The following is a 17,088-nucleotide window of genomic DNA, read 5'->3' on the forward strand; positions in this document are numbered from 1 at the left end:
TTGATTGCAATATCTAGTTCCTAGAGGTGAAACTGGGCCTTGGTTGTGCCAGTAATATACTGACCAAAATGTGCCAGAATTCTACATTACTGCCCTTACTATTAGCAGGGAGCAATATTTGTGGCACAAGTACAGCTAAGGCTGGTAACAATCCATACAGTCTCATCTTATGAAAATGCATCATGTGAAAGCTTCATATGATCAAAACTATGATAGGCAGTAGAAGCCAATATTTAGCGGCCCTTGTAATGCTAACCCTAGCAAATGGAAAACAGCTACATACAATGTAATAGCAAATGACATGAATGAATGTAATGAATGTAATGAAATTCATGACTGAATGTAATGAAATAAAAATAATAGATATGAAGAGAAAGAATGGAAAATAGGAATAAATAAATAAATAAATAAATATAGTCTAACGTAGGAGAATGGAGTTGATGAATACATGCACAAAAATGAAGCTGTAGTTTAATTATGAATGAAAGGGATAAATTTTATATCAGTAAGCATGGATTAGTGTCATTTGGTTGCTGTGAAGTTGTTTAGGATTATGTAAGTGCATATTACGTGCCAGGAAATTATGGTAATTAACTGACTTGAGTTCTGATTTGGTGGAAATTATGCAACAGATGTGATGAAGGGGAGCAGAATTATTCTGTTAAGTGACATAAACCACATGGATGGTTGGAGACAAGGCAAGGTAATGCAGAAAAAATAATTGCACCATTTGAATACAAATAGAATAAAAATGATGACTATTTTTCAAGAATCTGTGTAGAAAAAGATCTGTTTTTGAATATGTGGTTTAAGTTTTAGTCTATTCATGAATTCATGCAAAAGGATGAAAGTAGATATAAACAGCTAATTTATTTGATAGGTTATGATGAAATGTTGAGATAATTTGTGAAGAATAAAATGATGATGAAATATTTTAAAGATGGGACGAACCATTGATTGGACCAAGACTGGACATAGACACAAAGGGAGAAATGAAAGAAATTCACAGAAGAGTGAATGAAAGTAGAATAATTTTAGAAAAAGAAAGTACAAATCCTGTGTGGAAAAAATATTAGATAGATCAATATCACAACAAAATGAATGGAATGTGGATGTAAGGAAAAGGATATGGAAGATACTTGGAACAAAGTGAACAGAATTATGTTATTGAGTGTTATTGAAGTGACTGGAATGAGTAGCATGAAAAACAGTATTAAGGGGGAATGAAGTAGAAGTTGCTATGGATAAGAAAAAGTGAACATAAGAGAACAATTACTTCCGAAACTAAGGATAAGTGAAAAATATTAGACAACGCCTATTAGAGAAAAACAGTATCAAAGAAAGCAAGTGATGGTGAAAAGTAAAAAAAACAAAAAAACAAAGGAAGTTCAACTTCGATGCAAGTAGAAAACTGTTTGGAAACTGCAATGAAAAGGACATGCTGCAGAATGAATGGAATTAAAAATGATAAAATAATTTGTGATTACATAGAAATGAAGCAGTGGTGGAATGAGTGTTTTAGAGATTTGTATGTGAATGATAACAATATGCTGAAGAGTGCAATTGAAACAAATTCTAAGACAGAAGAAATACCAAGTAGAAAGTAAAGAAAAGGTAGCCTTCTATGTGGTGAGAATGTTGAAAACTGGTAAAGTTGCAGAAGTGGGTGATCTAATTGGAGAAAATGTTAAAATATGGTTGATAAGGTTTTGCAGTTTATTGGGAAAATACTGTAATCATTCCTCAAAACAAAAGGAAAGTTAATAAGAGGGCATGACAAAACAACAGGGAAATAAATGTATCTGGGAAATTTTTTGGAAAAAATCTGTTTGAGAAGGTATGAGAGGAAATGGGAACCAAAATTTCATCTTCCAAGATAGTCAGGATCATGGGCATGTCATGAGGTAAATCTAAAACAGTACACAGAATACACAAAAGAAAAAAGGCGGGGGGAAAGTGAAACTCACCCTTATACTGACAGGAACCAATCATAGCGCAGATTGCCTCATGCATGAGTCAACACTCTCTAACTAATCAACTACAACTATGTGTTCTGGCCTATTGTACACTTTACTGTTCCAGCTATTAAATTCAATATCCTAACAGTAGGTTTGAATTATAAAATTTATTGTGCAAATACAGAATGAATAAGCTCTCAAGTAAAGCTTCCTATTATGTTGTAAATATTGCACATCTATTTTTTCTTATTTCCCCCCCTTCCAACAGTATGACTTTTTTCCCTTGATGTTGCATTGAAACAACATTACTGAAAGATAAAAAGCATTATTGCACATGTACATATTGACTGATTGACACTTTTTATCCCATCTTTCTGTCAAACAAGTCATGACAATAAACAATAATAATAATAAAAATAAGGCAGATAAATTGGATGATGTTCTCTTGTTTCTGCAATTAAAATACCTTGTCAGTTGTTATTTGCAAGAGACATTTTCATTGCTGTTTGACCCTCATTCAATGTACTGTATCTTTTTTTTTGTCTTTGTGCATGCATATTTGTATGTCAGTTTTTTTTAAAAAATATCTCTGTTGCTTCCTCCTTATTTATCTGTGATGTTGACAGTTTTCTTTGTAATCATAATCCACAAAGAGCAGTCCCATTTCTGTTCTTGTGTCCCAGACTGAACAGTGTAGCATGAGAGCATAGGCTGATAGCATGGGGGCCGGCTTGGTGGGGGGGGGAGGGGAAGAGAGCCGCTTCATATACTCAGTCCCCAAAATGATGCGTTGTGGGAATACAATTGTGCAACTTATTTCTTTCTCTCTTTTTCCCCAACTAGCACTGAAGGCCGACGAGAGAAGAAAGCTGACTCAGGGAAAGGTGTGGATCGTGAGACTTGTCTGTGACTTGCTCTTCAGTGTGTTTGTTTAAAAAAAACAACAACAAGAGAAATGCAGGAGTGCCGCAATCATTAATGTTCCAGGTTTGATTGCCCCCTTGTACATCTTGTGCATCATCTCACAGTAGCACTGGTATAATGTAAGTCGTGCAGTATGTGCTTCAGTTCATTGTCTGCTCTTCGGTTCCGACCGAAGCAGTGCAGAAAACGGGGTTAGCCAATGAAACCTTTTTAGGGTTCCAAGGTTTAAACCCTTGGGATATGTGAACCTGTGTTTCCATTCCAACCTCTCTCTGTAGAGTTGGGCATATTTTCCTACTTTGCCTATGTGACTTATTTTCATAGCTTTTCCATACCAGAAGAAAACAAACAACAACAAAAAACCAACTGGAAATAATCTTTATTCAGATGAATAAAGGATTCAATTATTGAATCCATATTTCTACAACTGAAGAATTGTATAGTTTGGGGCCAACAGTTTCAGAAATCTAAAAGTAACAAAGAAAAATTCATTTTTAGAGCTATTTTTCAATAATGAGTGCTTTAATCCTCCAAACTCATAACATTCTAAGGAAGTTACACACACACACACCCAAGTTTAAAATCATGGCTTGTATGCGTGGGTGTACGATTGTATGTATGTGTGTGTGATTTACAGGATGAGACCTATATTTGTGCAATTTCCTTGATTTAATACTGGATATTTAATATTTAAATTTATATATAACTGGAAAAATAAAACAATATAATATATAAAGATATATAGAATATAGTTAACATTCTCTCATCTTGTTTGGAAAAAAAGCCACATCCATCGATGTGCACTATCCGTACAATATTTGTTGTGAATGCAAGCTGTTACTATTGTATCTTATACTGTACTGTACTAAATGTTGCAGTGGTAAGTCCAACAGCTGCATTGTGGAGATAAATAATACTTATTTCTTTTCCTAACTTTCTGGATTATAATCCTTCACAGAAATGATCAGTAAAAATGATCCAGGGTAATCAGTAGGGCAATTGCTTCTCATTTTCCCTCAAGTGCATGCTTCCAGGCACAATCCATCCACAGTTAAATTTTTGAGACTTATTGATTTCAGGCAAATTGTTCAAGCATGCACTTTTTTTATATACCAATGGGACCAAGGTGTGATTTGATTGTAATTTCATTTATTTCCCATTGCTAATTAAGTTTGAAGTCAGAATCCCAATATGAAAAAAAGTGTTGACATTTATGGACATGGCTGTTACTGATCAGGTCTCCGTTCTGCACAAATGTATGTTCAGTCTTTCTTAACAGTTTCATGTATTTGGAATCCACACTCTTTCTGTAGAAGCCATATAATATTATTATTGTCTTGAATTTTACGATAGCCAAACTACATATTTTCATCCCAGAAAATAACTTCAAAGAGGATCCATCCCTCAAGCAGGTTGCATGTGCTGGACAGCTCCCCATTCTTGGCCATTTTCAGCTGCGGTCAAATACCATCATGCCAAATACGGAGTCCTAGTTTTAGTAGGGTCCCTGGGCACAATTTCCTTAGGGCACTCTCACTGTAATGATTCTCCCGATAGCCAAACCCATTGGTTGCTCATTTGGAATTTACATAAACAACCTGTGGCTGCATATTCGTGAAGGAGGCTACAAGACTGGGGGTTTTCAGTCTAGCTGATTGGCCAATCTGTCGAAGAGAATGGTCACATTGTGTGAAGGCAGATGAGAGAGGAAAAAAATGCCCCAAGCACCTGTGAGAATGAATGCATTGTGAGTAAAATAAAAGGACAATATCAAACATTTTAAATTTTTTAAATATGTTTTTAGCTTTTTGGGGTGGAGGACATTAACAAACAATTAATCAGCTTTTACAAGCTCACCAGTGATTTCAAGAATTAGGAAAATATATCTATGGGATTTCAACATATAGGCTTTTTCAAGTTCCAAGTTGCCCCTAATATGAGAAGAATCCTCAGCTGAGCTCTGCTGCCAGGTATGGTAACAGCCACGAGCAGCAGAGCTTGCATTGCTAGAAGAGAATAAGGAGGCAGAATCAATGATAAGAACAACCCTGATTCTTGTTTGCTAGTCAGGGACCTGGAAAGATTGCAGTTGCTGAACTGATTTCTCAACTGAAATGTTTGAGTGGGTGCCATACATGAAATTAAGTCTGTGCAAGAAACAAATGGAAATCTTTAGATGAAGCATTTGTGCCTGTTTCTCTCCAAAGGATCATGAACTTCAAAGCATATACAGTACATGTTGACAGGAACATAGGACCAAAGAATAGGGATTTTCCAGGACAGAAAAAAAAGGCATAGTTCTTTTTACAATTTGGAAATGGCTTAACCTTTTCGCATACAGTTTGTGTATAGAAGGCTTTCTCCTTTTGTACAATCTCCCACTCCATTAGATCCACCTAGTGGGTCCAAGCAGCAGCGATTTAGATTCTGGTCTTTCCTGTAGAACAGAGGTGGGGAACTATGGCCCCTTTATGACTTGTGGACTTCAACTCCCAGAATTCCTGAACCGGCCATGCTCAGAAATTCTGGGAGTTGAAGTCCACAAATCATAAAGGGGCCATAGCTCCCCACCTTTGCTGTAGAACATCTGCTATGGTTGTAATCAAAAGCAACAACCAGCTTCAGATTTTTTCTGCGTGTTCAAGTAGGAAATATGTGGTGTTAATTCCATGTTGCGGATGGAAAACCAAGATTAAGGAGCCAAGACCTTGCCATAGACATGTTCTCTTCTAACATCAGCTAGAAGAAAATGTATTCTTGCCTTTTGCAAGAAAGTTGTAGCCTTAAGAGCCATGTGTGTGTCAGATTCACAGCATCCGCTCAACTGCAGGAGCTTGGGAATGGCTGCTTTGAGAAATGGGCCTCATCCATCTGCACAGGCTACTCTTTCTTCAGTGATAGCAGAGTAAGAGTCTAGGCTACCCAATTCCATATGCCTTGTGCTTTGAACACAGTATCACACCAGCTGCTTTCGTGCCAAAAGTAGGCAAAATTAGATTTACATAATGAAAAGCATTGCTTCTGAAGTTATTTTTGATGCCCGGTATTAGCAGGCTCTCAGTGTTGTCTAAATTCCTCAAATTCATGTTATGCAAATGATAAATTCAAAGAAAAAACAACAACACATTGACTAAAATGAATGGATAAATTTAGATAAAAGTATGACTCTGATAAGATTAAAATGCTTTGTCATTGTGAACTGGATGATCCCTTGTAACATTCCAAGTGAGTCTCTTAATAGCCATGCAATATAGAGTGGTCCATGAAGAGAAACTGCTGGTATTTTTTTTAAAAAAAATGCTAATGTGCAGAACTATCTACTCAGCTTTCTGGACACTAAAAATTCATGGACTGAATTATTCTGCAGTATTGCTGTTCAGTATTTTGGAGGGCTCTTTTTTAAAATAGATATCCTGTTTTTGTGTAAGTATCAATCCCAACATTTTCAAATCATAGTAAGAGAGTAAAATGCAACTGGCAATACTATATTTACTTTTGATTTCCCATTTCCAGGTCAAACTGCTTAATTTCTTGGATGTAATTTATTAAAAAGTTTTAAGTGTACATGTGAATAGAGTATTGTTTTTTCATGACTCAAGAAATGTTATCCAGAAATAAATATTTATCCTAACTGTTCTTCCTGTTTATATTTAACTTGTCTATGTTTATTGCTTATGATACAAAGTGTATTGTCATTAATCTTTTCTACAAACACAGATAAGATTTTATGCAACATGCACAGCTAATCAGCACTCTCCCTTATGACCATTGCAGCAGTGAGTTGGTGCTAGCTAGTCCTGGTCTCAGGCCTCTCTTATAGCAAACATGCAAACTTTAGATACTACAGTTCTCTGCATCGGGATCCAAATATTAAAATTCATTATTTTAATGAATTTTAATTCTAAGAGATTCATTGTACTACTTCATGCCTAAATCACTATATGATGCTTTAACAGCATCTATAAGACTTTAGCTAATCTCCAAAAAGCTAATCAAGATTAGACTACATGAGTCATTGGGATGGGAGAAATTGGGACCAAGAAATTTTTAAAAAATTGAGGAGACAATGGCAAACCACTTACATCTTGTTGCCAAGAAAGCTACATAAATATATCTATGAAGCCACCGGAAGTTGAGTTCAAGTTAGAGAGTTTATTTGCTACAGAATACATTAATCATCACTAGATTGATGAATTCTACACAATTGAACCATTAAGAAATTACACCGTAGCATATTTTCGATTCTGTTTGCAACCCACTCTAGGATTTTTTAAAGAACATTTTAAGATCCATGTATATTATATCTAAATTAGGGATGAATAACTCTTAACAGGAAGGGTGCGGACAGAGTAAAGTTTGGTTTAGACGTCTCCGTTACCCCATGTATATACTTATCATTCGGAGATGGTTGCATGGCTGTTGCATTAACACTTCTATAAATGTTAATGTTGTTTGAATGTGCCTTGCCTTCCACCTGCCTCCCAAGAGGAAGTTGAATCAACCAATCAGCATGCAGGACTTGCGTCTCCACACAATGCATAGTTCAGATTTGGGAGGTATGCACAGCAGCCTGTTTGCAACCATCTGCAACAGTGGCGAAATCTGAACTGGCTTGCCACCGGTTCACTGACCACGCATGCACAGTGCACACCAAAAGTGTGCACACATATGCACCATGCACCAAAAATGTGCTGTGCATGCATGCGCACCCAACACACACGTGTACATGCACACCAAACGTGCTGAGTGCGTGTGTATACATAGTACATGCCAAAAGACGGCTTGGAAAGGTAAGTAGAACAGCAAGGGGGAACCAGTAGCATTTTTTTACTACCGGTTCGCCCGAACCAGTAGTTTGTATCTCTACCGATTCGCCCGAAGTGGTGTGAACCGGTAGAATTTCACCACTGATCTGCAACCTATGCTTATCCATCAACCCCTTCTCAGCATAGGTATGTCGATGCCTACATGCAGTTGCAGACAAGTCTAAATCAAGCATTAAGAGAAATGGGGGTGTTAAGTGTCTTTGAGATCCTATTTGTTCCCCACACAAAATGGCAAGAAACTAGGCTTCCAGGGTTCACCAATCATGATCAGAGCAGGCTTTAAGGGACATATGTAGCTCTTGGGATGCAGATTGTCCCTCTTGTTCTACACAATTACAAGTATGTAGAACTGCAGATCCATAGATACAGACCCTTGAGAAAAGCCAATGTGAACCCATTGGGACTAATTCCTTACATATGTATTAGATGGTGTTATTCTTGGTAGAACTAAATCCAATCTTTTTTTTTTCACTGCAAGTTTACAATTCCATTTATGTAAGAGCAAATTACATATGTATTTGCTGGACTTCATGAATGTCTGTTTTTACTTTAAAATTCAGGCAACTGTAGATTTTAAGTAGAGCTAGCAGGAGGCATTTGAAAAGTAACAACATAGGACTGCTTCCTGGTGCAGAAACATGTGGATTATGACACTTTATATCTGCTTTATTTAACAAGCTTCCTGCACAACTTTCACTTTAAAGAAATCAGAATACATTTTCTTTCCCTGCTGAATTTAAAATCTTTATGACATGTATCACAAAATGATTTTTGTTCTCCACACGGCTCTCCTCTCCCTTCCCTTGTCTATTTTGAATTCACACCTAATGTCACTGACAACTCACCATGCCAGAAAAAGTAAGATTTGACATTGACTTACTGAATATAAAATACTCAACAAACTTTGTTACATGATACTAATAGGAACTGTCGCAATTATGAAAAGCTGCTAATATTCACTAAATTAATTTTTCCACTCATTAAAGAGACTCAAATCCTATTAACTCCGCTTTTCCCAACCTGGATGCCCTCCAAGTGAACTTCAACTCTCAGAAAGGGAGGAATGCACAATTAATAAAACCATAATTAAAAGCAAATTAAAATAACATAAAATCATGAACAATTAAATTGAAACACTATGACTTGATGCCTGTTATGAAAATGTAAAAAATGTGGGCCAGAGAATTTCCCAAAGTTTAGGACCAACATTGGATTGTACTCAAAATTGTTGCAACATTTGTGGCTGAGGCTAACAAATAAGGGCCTAATCACACGTTTTAGTCTTTGGTAGTAGAAAATGATTTTATTGCATTACAGTTAAAATACAACATTTGCAAGGCAATCTATTTTAACAATCTCCACAGATTCCTTTTTAACCATAGTGAACTTTTAGAGGATTGTGCTAACAAATTACATTCATCCAACATGAATTTCATGCATAGAAAAGTTCTCAAACCATGTTTTGCATCCCATTCTCAAAAATTATATTACTCACCATAACAGAGGAACTAGACTTTTATTGCTGTCTTCATGATTCCTATGTATGATGGGTACATATAATTATATCATACAGAGAACCAAACATGTACCACGGTCTTAAATGTGATATTAATCCAAATGAGGTATGATTAATACAGAGACTAAATATCTACTGGCTCAGTTGTCGGCAATCTGGTTCCAATTCCTGTGCTAATTTCTCACCCTGTGGCATCTAATCTCACTCCTCATTCTCAATTCTGTGAAAACCATGGGTGTCTTCTAGCGATTGTTTATGAATGTGCATTTCAGGCAGATTAGATATTCACAATCACTCTCACCCAATCTGGAACCCACTGCAAGGAGTATCACTGGAAATGCTGCCTATGTGTGGGCTAGTCAAAACAGGAAAAACAATTTCCACTGTACTGGATACATGTTGGAGATGGGAAACGTGAGATCATCTGGTATAGCAAGCATATAGAAAGCAGAAGGGAGAGAATTGGCTGCTTGCTGGCTCCAACAGCCGTAATAAAATCCCTTTTATTACCCAGATGTAACACCTGTTGCTTTTTCCCCAAGTGTCCTGCCATTCTCAAGGTGGAAGCCTGGCATCATTCACTGGAACAGATTCATGGAAGCCCTTGGTGAGGTGGCCCCAGCCCTTGTCTCCTAACTGCCCAACGGGAACAATTCAAGTAGCTGGTATTTTCATTGTTAGGTTATTATCATTTGCAACAGTTCTGGAAGTAGTCTGACTTGCTGGTTCTAGAGTGTCTCCTGGAATTCCCCCCCCCCCAAATGTTCAAGAGAAAAAAACCACTTTAATGTTCCTCTCTCTCCTTTCCTCCTATTTGGCGGCATATTCCTATAAAATGGCCATCTTGACTTTAAAGAAGTTAGAAGCTTCTAGGGCACGGTGATTTTTCCCTCTCTGTTTAAGCAAGAAGCTTGATTGCAAAGCTCTCCCATCACAGGTTCCCTGTATCAGCTACTGTTTATTTTGGTAGAAATCCACATATTTATAGAGAGCTGACACACAAGTTTAGGTAAAGAAAAACTGATACTTATTGAAACAATAAATTTTCACCTAAAATTAATACGGAGAGAACTCAAGCAGAGAATTCAAGTATATTTTTTTTCCTGGCTTGTAATGAACAGCTGATGAACCTGGATTAAGCCTTGTTTCAAAAGAACAGCAGTTCCATATAGAAAAGATTAAGGCATATTTCGGCACCCAAGGCAATGGTTGCTTACTGCAAGGAAACTTGCATTTTTAAAACACTATTATGCAAAATAGTTCTTGAGGGAAATAAAAGAAAAGAATGGAGCAGCTCCTACAAGAACGATAGAGCTTTGTAGTTCTTTGGTTTGTGCTCAGTGCATCCCTGCAGGTAATTGCAGAAAGAAAGAAAAATTACGTTTTCTTCATTCAAGTGTCCGCACAAATTAAATTGACTGTGTCATCCAATGAAATATGAGACAATTAATTTACTAGAAAAGTGCACTTAAAACTTCAGAAGTTACCCAGCTTTGCATAGATAAGGCACTCCCAATGTTATGGCAATTTAAAACACTGTTTGATAAAATGACTCATGTGATGGTAAATATGGCTGTGGGCATGTCCTCCAATTCCATGATCTTTATCTGTATACCACTGAAAAAAGAAAAACAAAAATATCGATTATAAGTGGCCCCTGTCACAAAACTGGAACGCTACAAGAATTCAGAATTCCCTTTGCTTTGTATCAGAGTAAATAACACAATCTCTTACTTGAGATGATAAAACACACATCCATTTATGCATGTTGGATAAAAAAAAAACAGCACTTTTATGCCACTGAAACCAGAATGTAGAGAAAACATTTGAAGAAAGTTGATTTTGTTTGTTTGTGGGCTAAAAATGGTAAATCCCAATTTTAATTTGCAGTAAAAATTAACAGGATTCCTTCAACTATGGATTGTTTTCACATTTTGTAAATTTCACAGATTAAAAGTTCCACTGAAGTTAAGTGGTCATCATATGATAATCATGATAATGGTGACCCTTGGTCAACATCTAATATTTATGCATACTAAAAAGGTCAGAAGACACGATAATACTTGAGGGTGGGGTAGGAAAAGATGGAAGGGAAATACTGTGTTCTGACTGTCTCCTTCTGAAAGGGAAGGGGGTTTAGAGGGGCTTTGCTTCCAGATACTACATATCATAAAACTGCTGCCTGAGAACTGGTTGAAAACTTCTCAGTGCTGGAAATCCATTCTTGCCTTATATAAGTTATGAACACAGACCAGGGGTGAAATGCTCCCGGTTCAGACTGGATCACACAATCTGGTAGCGATGGTGGTGGGTGGTTCAGAGAACCGGTAGCAGAAATCCCTGCCTCCCCCCATGCCCAGCTGAGCCGCGCGATCATCAGAGACTTTTTTTTACTTTTAAAAGCATTTTTTTCTACAAATGCTTTTAAAAGTAAAAAAAAAAAAAGCCTATGATGATCACGCGGCTCAGCTGGGATTGTCAGAGCCTTTTAAAAGCATTTTTTCTACAACCTCTCCGGCTGAAGAGGTTGTAGAAAAAATGCTTTTAAAAGTAAAAAAAAAAAAAAAAGTTGGCCATGCCCACCCAGTCACATTACCCATCCACCCCCCGCCAAGCCACGCCTACAGAACCGGTAGTAACAAATTTTACATTTCACCACTGACACAGACCCTTCTGTTTTCCCTTTACCATGGCCATATGAATCTTCAAAATGTAATTCCTGCCCTAAGCTTAGCATCCAGAGCAAAAGGAAGCTACAACTAATCACCACTATTTTGAGCTGGGGAACTGAGCCTAATTTTAGAAGTGTCCTATTAGGATGAGGGAAACTAGAAGTGGGTCAGGCTGCTGCCCTCTTCAACAGGTCCATGTACTATTTATGCCAGAGGCAGTGCTATACAAAGAGGCTCCTTGAGGCAAGAATAGGTTCCTTCCCATCCAAAAAAAAGGATGTGCTACACTACACCTTTTTTTCAAGTACTCTGGTCTAGCATGTTTGTATTACCTGATGGGATGGTGGGGGGAGCAGATCTGAGCTAAGACCACCTCCAAAAGGCAGCCAATTACTAAAGATTTCCTGTGTTTCTTTGCTACATATTTTTGTAGCCCAGATCTGCTCACTCTAGATTAGACCAGAAAGAAAATTGGGAGATTATACACATTCTTTGTAGAAAAGCTGAGAAGCACAGAGCAACAAAACCATGTTGTTCCGCCAGGCTGGGCTATCAATGTAAAGATTTTAATTGGTTTTAAATGGGATTTAAAATTTGGGGTTATATACTTTGGCCTATTATTTAATAATTTTAATTATTTTTAAATTTTGTCTGTCTTTGTGTTTTTAATTAGACTGTACATCGCCCTGAGTCCTTCGGGAGAAGGGCAGTATAGAAATAAAATTAATAAATAAATAATAAATAAATAAATGCTGTGGATTTTGGATTAGCGTTTAACTCCAGTTAGGATTGGAACAATATCTGAGAGCACTCTTACAGTTATAATACAGATAATACTACTATGGTGTAGATCAGGGTTCACCAACCTTTCGGACCTCAGGGACCACTAAATTCATAATTTTAAATCCCGCGGATCACTAATATTAATTTTTTAAAAAAGATAAATAGTATTTAGTGCAATATAAAAAATGCAAATAATTTTTCTGTGGGCCACCAAAAATTTTTCATGGACCACCAGTGGTCTACGGACCGCCAGTTGGTGACCGCTGGTGTAGATAGTATTAGCACAACTATACCAGAATCTAATTGAAGGCCTGGCCAAATATCCATCCCTCACCCACTTCTATGGGTCTGTTCATCTCTTGTGTGATTGAATGTGGTGGGTTGGATTCCAAGGAAGGAGGGATGCGTTTCAGAGGAGTAGAGATAACTCATCTCGGATATTTTGGGTGAGAGAAAGAAGGTGAAGACACCCTCTCTGTAATAGTTTACTGAGCATAGGCTTGCATAGATAGCAGACTGCTTTAGTTTGGCAAGATTTTGCCTATAGGCATGGCTCGATAAAGAAATCTTCTTAGAAGAATCACTACATATCCTTCTTTGACGCCTGACATCTGCAACTTTCAATGATAGGTAAGAACATTTGGGAGAAGATGGGGTTTGCGTAACCATAGCAACAGTTTAGTTGCTCTCATCAGCAAGCCCTTTGTGTGCTGGCAGACCATGCAGCCCCCACAAGCACCAATATGCCCTTCATTCCACAATGCTCCACAAGGTCTCTGTTCTGCCTGGTTTCTCTTGAAAGAGCATTTTAAAGAAAAATAAATGAAGTAGCTACAGTTTCTAGGGCTGTAGTTATTTAGAAGAGTACATCTCCTCCCCCATCATCCCAAAATCTACTGGGTTAGTTACAAACATCCTGAGGGACTAACTTACTTTCTGAGAAATGAGTGTTCTATGCCTTGGCCATGCCCATTATTGAACCCATTCTGAGGATGGGTAAGTTTCCATTTAGTGAATGTACTCATCGTATATTGTCCTCCACTCTTACCTTAGTACCTCTCAGTAGCAGGAAAACTAAATCAGTGGTTAAAAAGTGGGGGGACGGGACCCTTTCCTATCTTCTCCCTTCCCAAATGCTCAAAAATGTATTATTGATGCTGGTGCTGCTGCACATAACTGGAGCAAATGAAGCCAACTCTTCACTTTAAAGGAACTGCACATGCATCTATTTCTTACAATGTCATATCTGCAAAACTGATTTTGGCGATGTGTATATCCCAGGAGTGAAATTCAGCAGGTTCTGACAGGTTCTGGAGAATCGGTAGTGGAAATTTTGAGTAGTTCGGAGAACCGGCAAATATCACCTTTGGCTGGCCCCAGAGTGGGGTGGGAATGGAGATTTTGCAATATCCTTCCCCCAGGAGTGAAGAGGGAATGGGGATTTTGCAGTATCCTTCCCCTGCCATGCCCACTAAGCCACACCATGCCCAAGCCACACCCACAGAACCGGTAGTAAAAAAATTTGAATTCCACCACTGGTATATCCCCTTTTACGAACCTAGCCTCCTCCTCTTATACAGATAATCCTTGATTTATGGCCAGTTGCTTAGTGACCATTCAAAATCAGATGGACACCCTCCCACACACACACACACCTCATAGGGAGTTATAACCAGGTTCCAAAGTTTCACATGACTGCATTTTGGGTGCTTGAGAACTGGCCCACATTTATGGTCATTTGTCTTGCGATTATGTGACTGTAATTTATGATGTTTTTGCCAAAAAACTGGCATTTATTCCTGTTTTTCAGCAAAAATGCCGCATAACATCAAGTGGGCTCACTTAATGACTGCAATGTTGGCTTAATGATCATGGTGATTCACTTAATGACCACTTCAAAAAAAGATAATAAAATCAGGTCATCATGGGATCACCTGCTTTACAACTTATCATGACTTATAATGGGCAGGCTCCATTAAAGTTGTGAGTTGAGGACTATCTATATTCATTTCTTTACTGAAAATGTAAACCAACATGTATGCTAAGCTTCTGACGAATCCCTTCACATACCATTGCTTGGAAATCCACCTGTGCGTCAACCAGAGCTTTTGAAATCTGGGCTGCTTGCTGAAAATGAACGTTATCTAGGAAGTAAGAACAGACAAATGGTCACAATGAAAGCAGACTATTACTTAGATGGAAAGAAAGAAGGGAGAACTCATCATAGAGCAGTGATGGCTAACCTTTTCTGGACCAATGCCCAAAGTGGTTAGATGCAATGCATGTGTGGCCCCGCGCATGCACATGCCCCCCCCCACGCCCTGCCCCCTGCACATGCACAGCAGAGACCCGAAGACCAGCTGGCCAGTGGAAGTTGCCCGTGCAGTGAAGCTGAACTGGGGTGACAGCTCTTGTGCCCATAGAGAGGATGCTGCATGCCACCTCTGGCATGCATGCCATAGGTTTGCCATCACGGTCATAGAGCTTTATGGACATGAACAAGCAAGTCCTCAAGGCTGTTGCCTTTTCTGGTTTTGTTTTATTATTAGTAGATGTATGACTAGTGAGGTCTAACTCTGCTTACCGTCTGCTGTTCCATGGATCAGGAGATAGTCAACCATTTTGAATTTTTCTGCTCTGGCCATAACTGTAGAGCTCTAAAATGTAAACATAAATAAACGATATAATCCTCAGTCTGAGTGACTCAAGTACACATTAATACAACAAACTGCTATTTTAAATCAAAAGGAAAATAAAGGCTGCGTCTGTATGACCATGCTATTCATACAGCATTCATAAATGTGAAAACCTCTCTGCGCCTGTCATGAAGATGCCCTTAAGTTGACTTCAGAAGGCAATTGTTCCCTCTAAAAGGCTGCTGAGGACCGTTCGCCAAGATCCAAAGTTCTGCACCAGCAATTTAAAATGAAAGGTTCAACTATTGTCACCAATATCCAAAGGCAGAACTCTGATGGAAAAACTTCTGGATCTTATTATTTTACTTTCTGAGAACAGAAATGGGATGGTTGTGGGTTCACTTAGAGAAGTTTATAGAAATAAGCTTTTTTAACTTGCAAATCTGATGTTCTAATTACTGCATCCGTGTCTTACTAGAAAAATATAACTTCTTCATTTATCTAAATGGCTGGACAAGTACTGAAAACTTTTGGATAACTAAAGGATTGCAGGAAAATTACTGCCACTCATGCTCTGAAGATAAATTGCAAAATATGAATCCAAATAAGCGGGAGTAACACATCACATGAACCAAAGAGAAATTACTTCCCCACTGATACTCATTGGTAAAAAGAGCTCTCTGATATGTATGCTACTAATCATCCAGGGTCTTAATACCTGTTCAAGCAATCTGTATAAAAATGTTCTGTAAATTTAAAAATTTATCACGCACATATATACTGTGCCCACGGATCGATGGCAGCCATTGCGTTCAACCCTGCAAAGCTGTGCATGCATGTGTTTGTGAAAGCTCACATCCCACTTGCCAACTTTGTGTTGACAGCACAGGCTTCTAGCTTAGGGGAATAAACAGAAATAACTCCATGCCTGTTGTTCCCCTTTCGTGATTAGTGCCATCAAGGTAAAACGCAACTTGCCGCTTTTCAGAAGGAAGACAACTCAACTTCCCACATGCAGTGAGTAAATGTGTAAAACTAAAGTATGACACTGCAGAAAGTTGAACACTGCATTTCCCTGTGGTTCTCTGGTGCCCCTCTTTGTCCAGTGACAATCAAGAAAGAGATAAGCTGTGCTATATTTTGATAGCTCTTCGTTCTCCTGGAAAACTGACCTTATTTTTTTCACCCTTCAATTGTTCAATTTGTTGACTGTGAACAATGGGGAGGGGGGAGGGAAAATAAGTTTTGAATATAACTTATTGCCAAGAATTAATACCAGCCAAAAATGGAATCGCCATCCTCAACTGCTCTTTATTAAGCCATATTTGCCTAATTCTTATCAAACGACTCTTTACAAGGGAGAATCTGACTCAGGGCTCTCACCCATAAGGCCAAGAAATAGGCTTCAGGGAGCTTTTTCAGCCAAGGCAACCTGTGTCTTTTCATGTCAATCCAGCGGTAAAAATGCCCTCTGCTCCTCTTTAACACTAAGGCCATAGCAAGGAGTGCTCGCTTTGTGAAAAGATCAAACAGCAGTCAACATTTTACCAGCACTCAATAAACAAGTTAATATTTGGCTGGAATCTGAAGGTCTCTCTCCCTTTGGCATATTTCTTGGATAATAGAATAAATGTCATACCAGTACAAGATGGCATATTTACAAAATTGTACCCTGTTTTGCATAACCTAATGATGCAGCAGTTCTTGAGGAATGAACATTTCAAATCTGCTAGGAGAAGATTGCCAAATCTATGACTGCTTCGAATACTTGCC

At 38.1% G+C, this 17,088-nt stretch overlaps 2 protein-coding genes across 10 annotated transcripts in view; one reads left to right on the forward strand and one right to left on the reverse strand.

Moving 5' to 3' along the window:
- Positions 1 to 6,518, forward strand: part of SLC4A10 (solute carrier family 4 member 10) — a 185,324-nt gene extending 178,806 nt beyond the window's left edge. For all 9 annotated transcript variants that reach the window (XM_034426222.3, XM_034426261.3, XM_034426229.3 and 6 more), the window contains one exon: positions 2,802 to 6,518. In XM_034426222.3, the coding sequence (XP_034282113.1) occupies positions 2,802 to 2,868 (67 nt within the window). In that variant the 3' untranslated portion in view covers positions 2,869 to 6,518. The remainder of the gene's footprint in view (positions 1 to 2,801) is intronic.
- A 2,473-nt stretch (positions 6,519 to 8,991) lies between these two features.
- DPP4 (dipeptidyl peptidase 4) overlaps positions 8,992 to 17,088 on the reverse strand; it is a 72,843-nt gene continuing 64,746 nt past the window's right edge. Inside the window, exons 24-26 of the mRNA XM_034426282.3 lie at positions 15,264 to 15,336; positions 14,750 to 14,823; positions 8,992 to 10,841 (exon numbers count right to left, since the gene is read on the reverse strand). Coding sequence (XP_034282173.2) covers positions 10,743 to 10,841; positions 14,750 to 14,823; positions 15,264 to 15,336 — 246 coding nt within the window. The 3' untranslated portion in view covers positions 8,992 to 10,742. The remainder of the gene's footprint in view (positions 10,842 to 14,749; positions 14,824 to 15,263; positions 15,337 to 17,088) is intronic.

The sequence above is a fragment of the Pantherophis guttatus genome, chromosome 1 (assembly GCF_059756535.1).
Source record: "Pantherophis guttatus breed Tessera chromosome 1, ASM5975653v1, whole genome shotgun sequence".
NCBI classification, from domain to species: Eukaryota; Metazoa; Chordata; class Lepidosauria; order Squamata; family Colubridae; genus Pantherophis; species Pantherophis guttatus.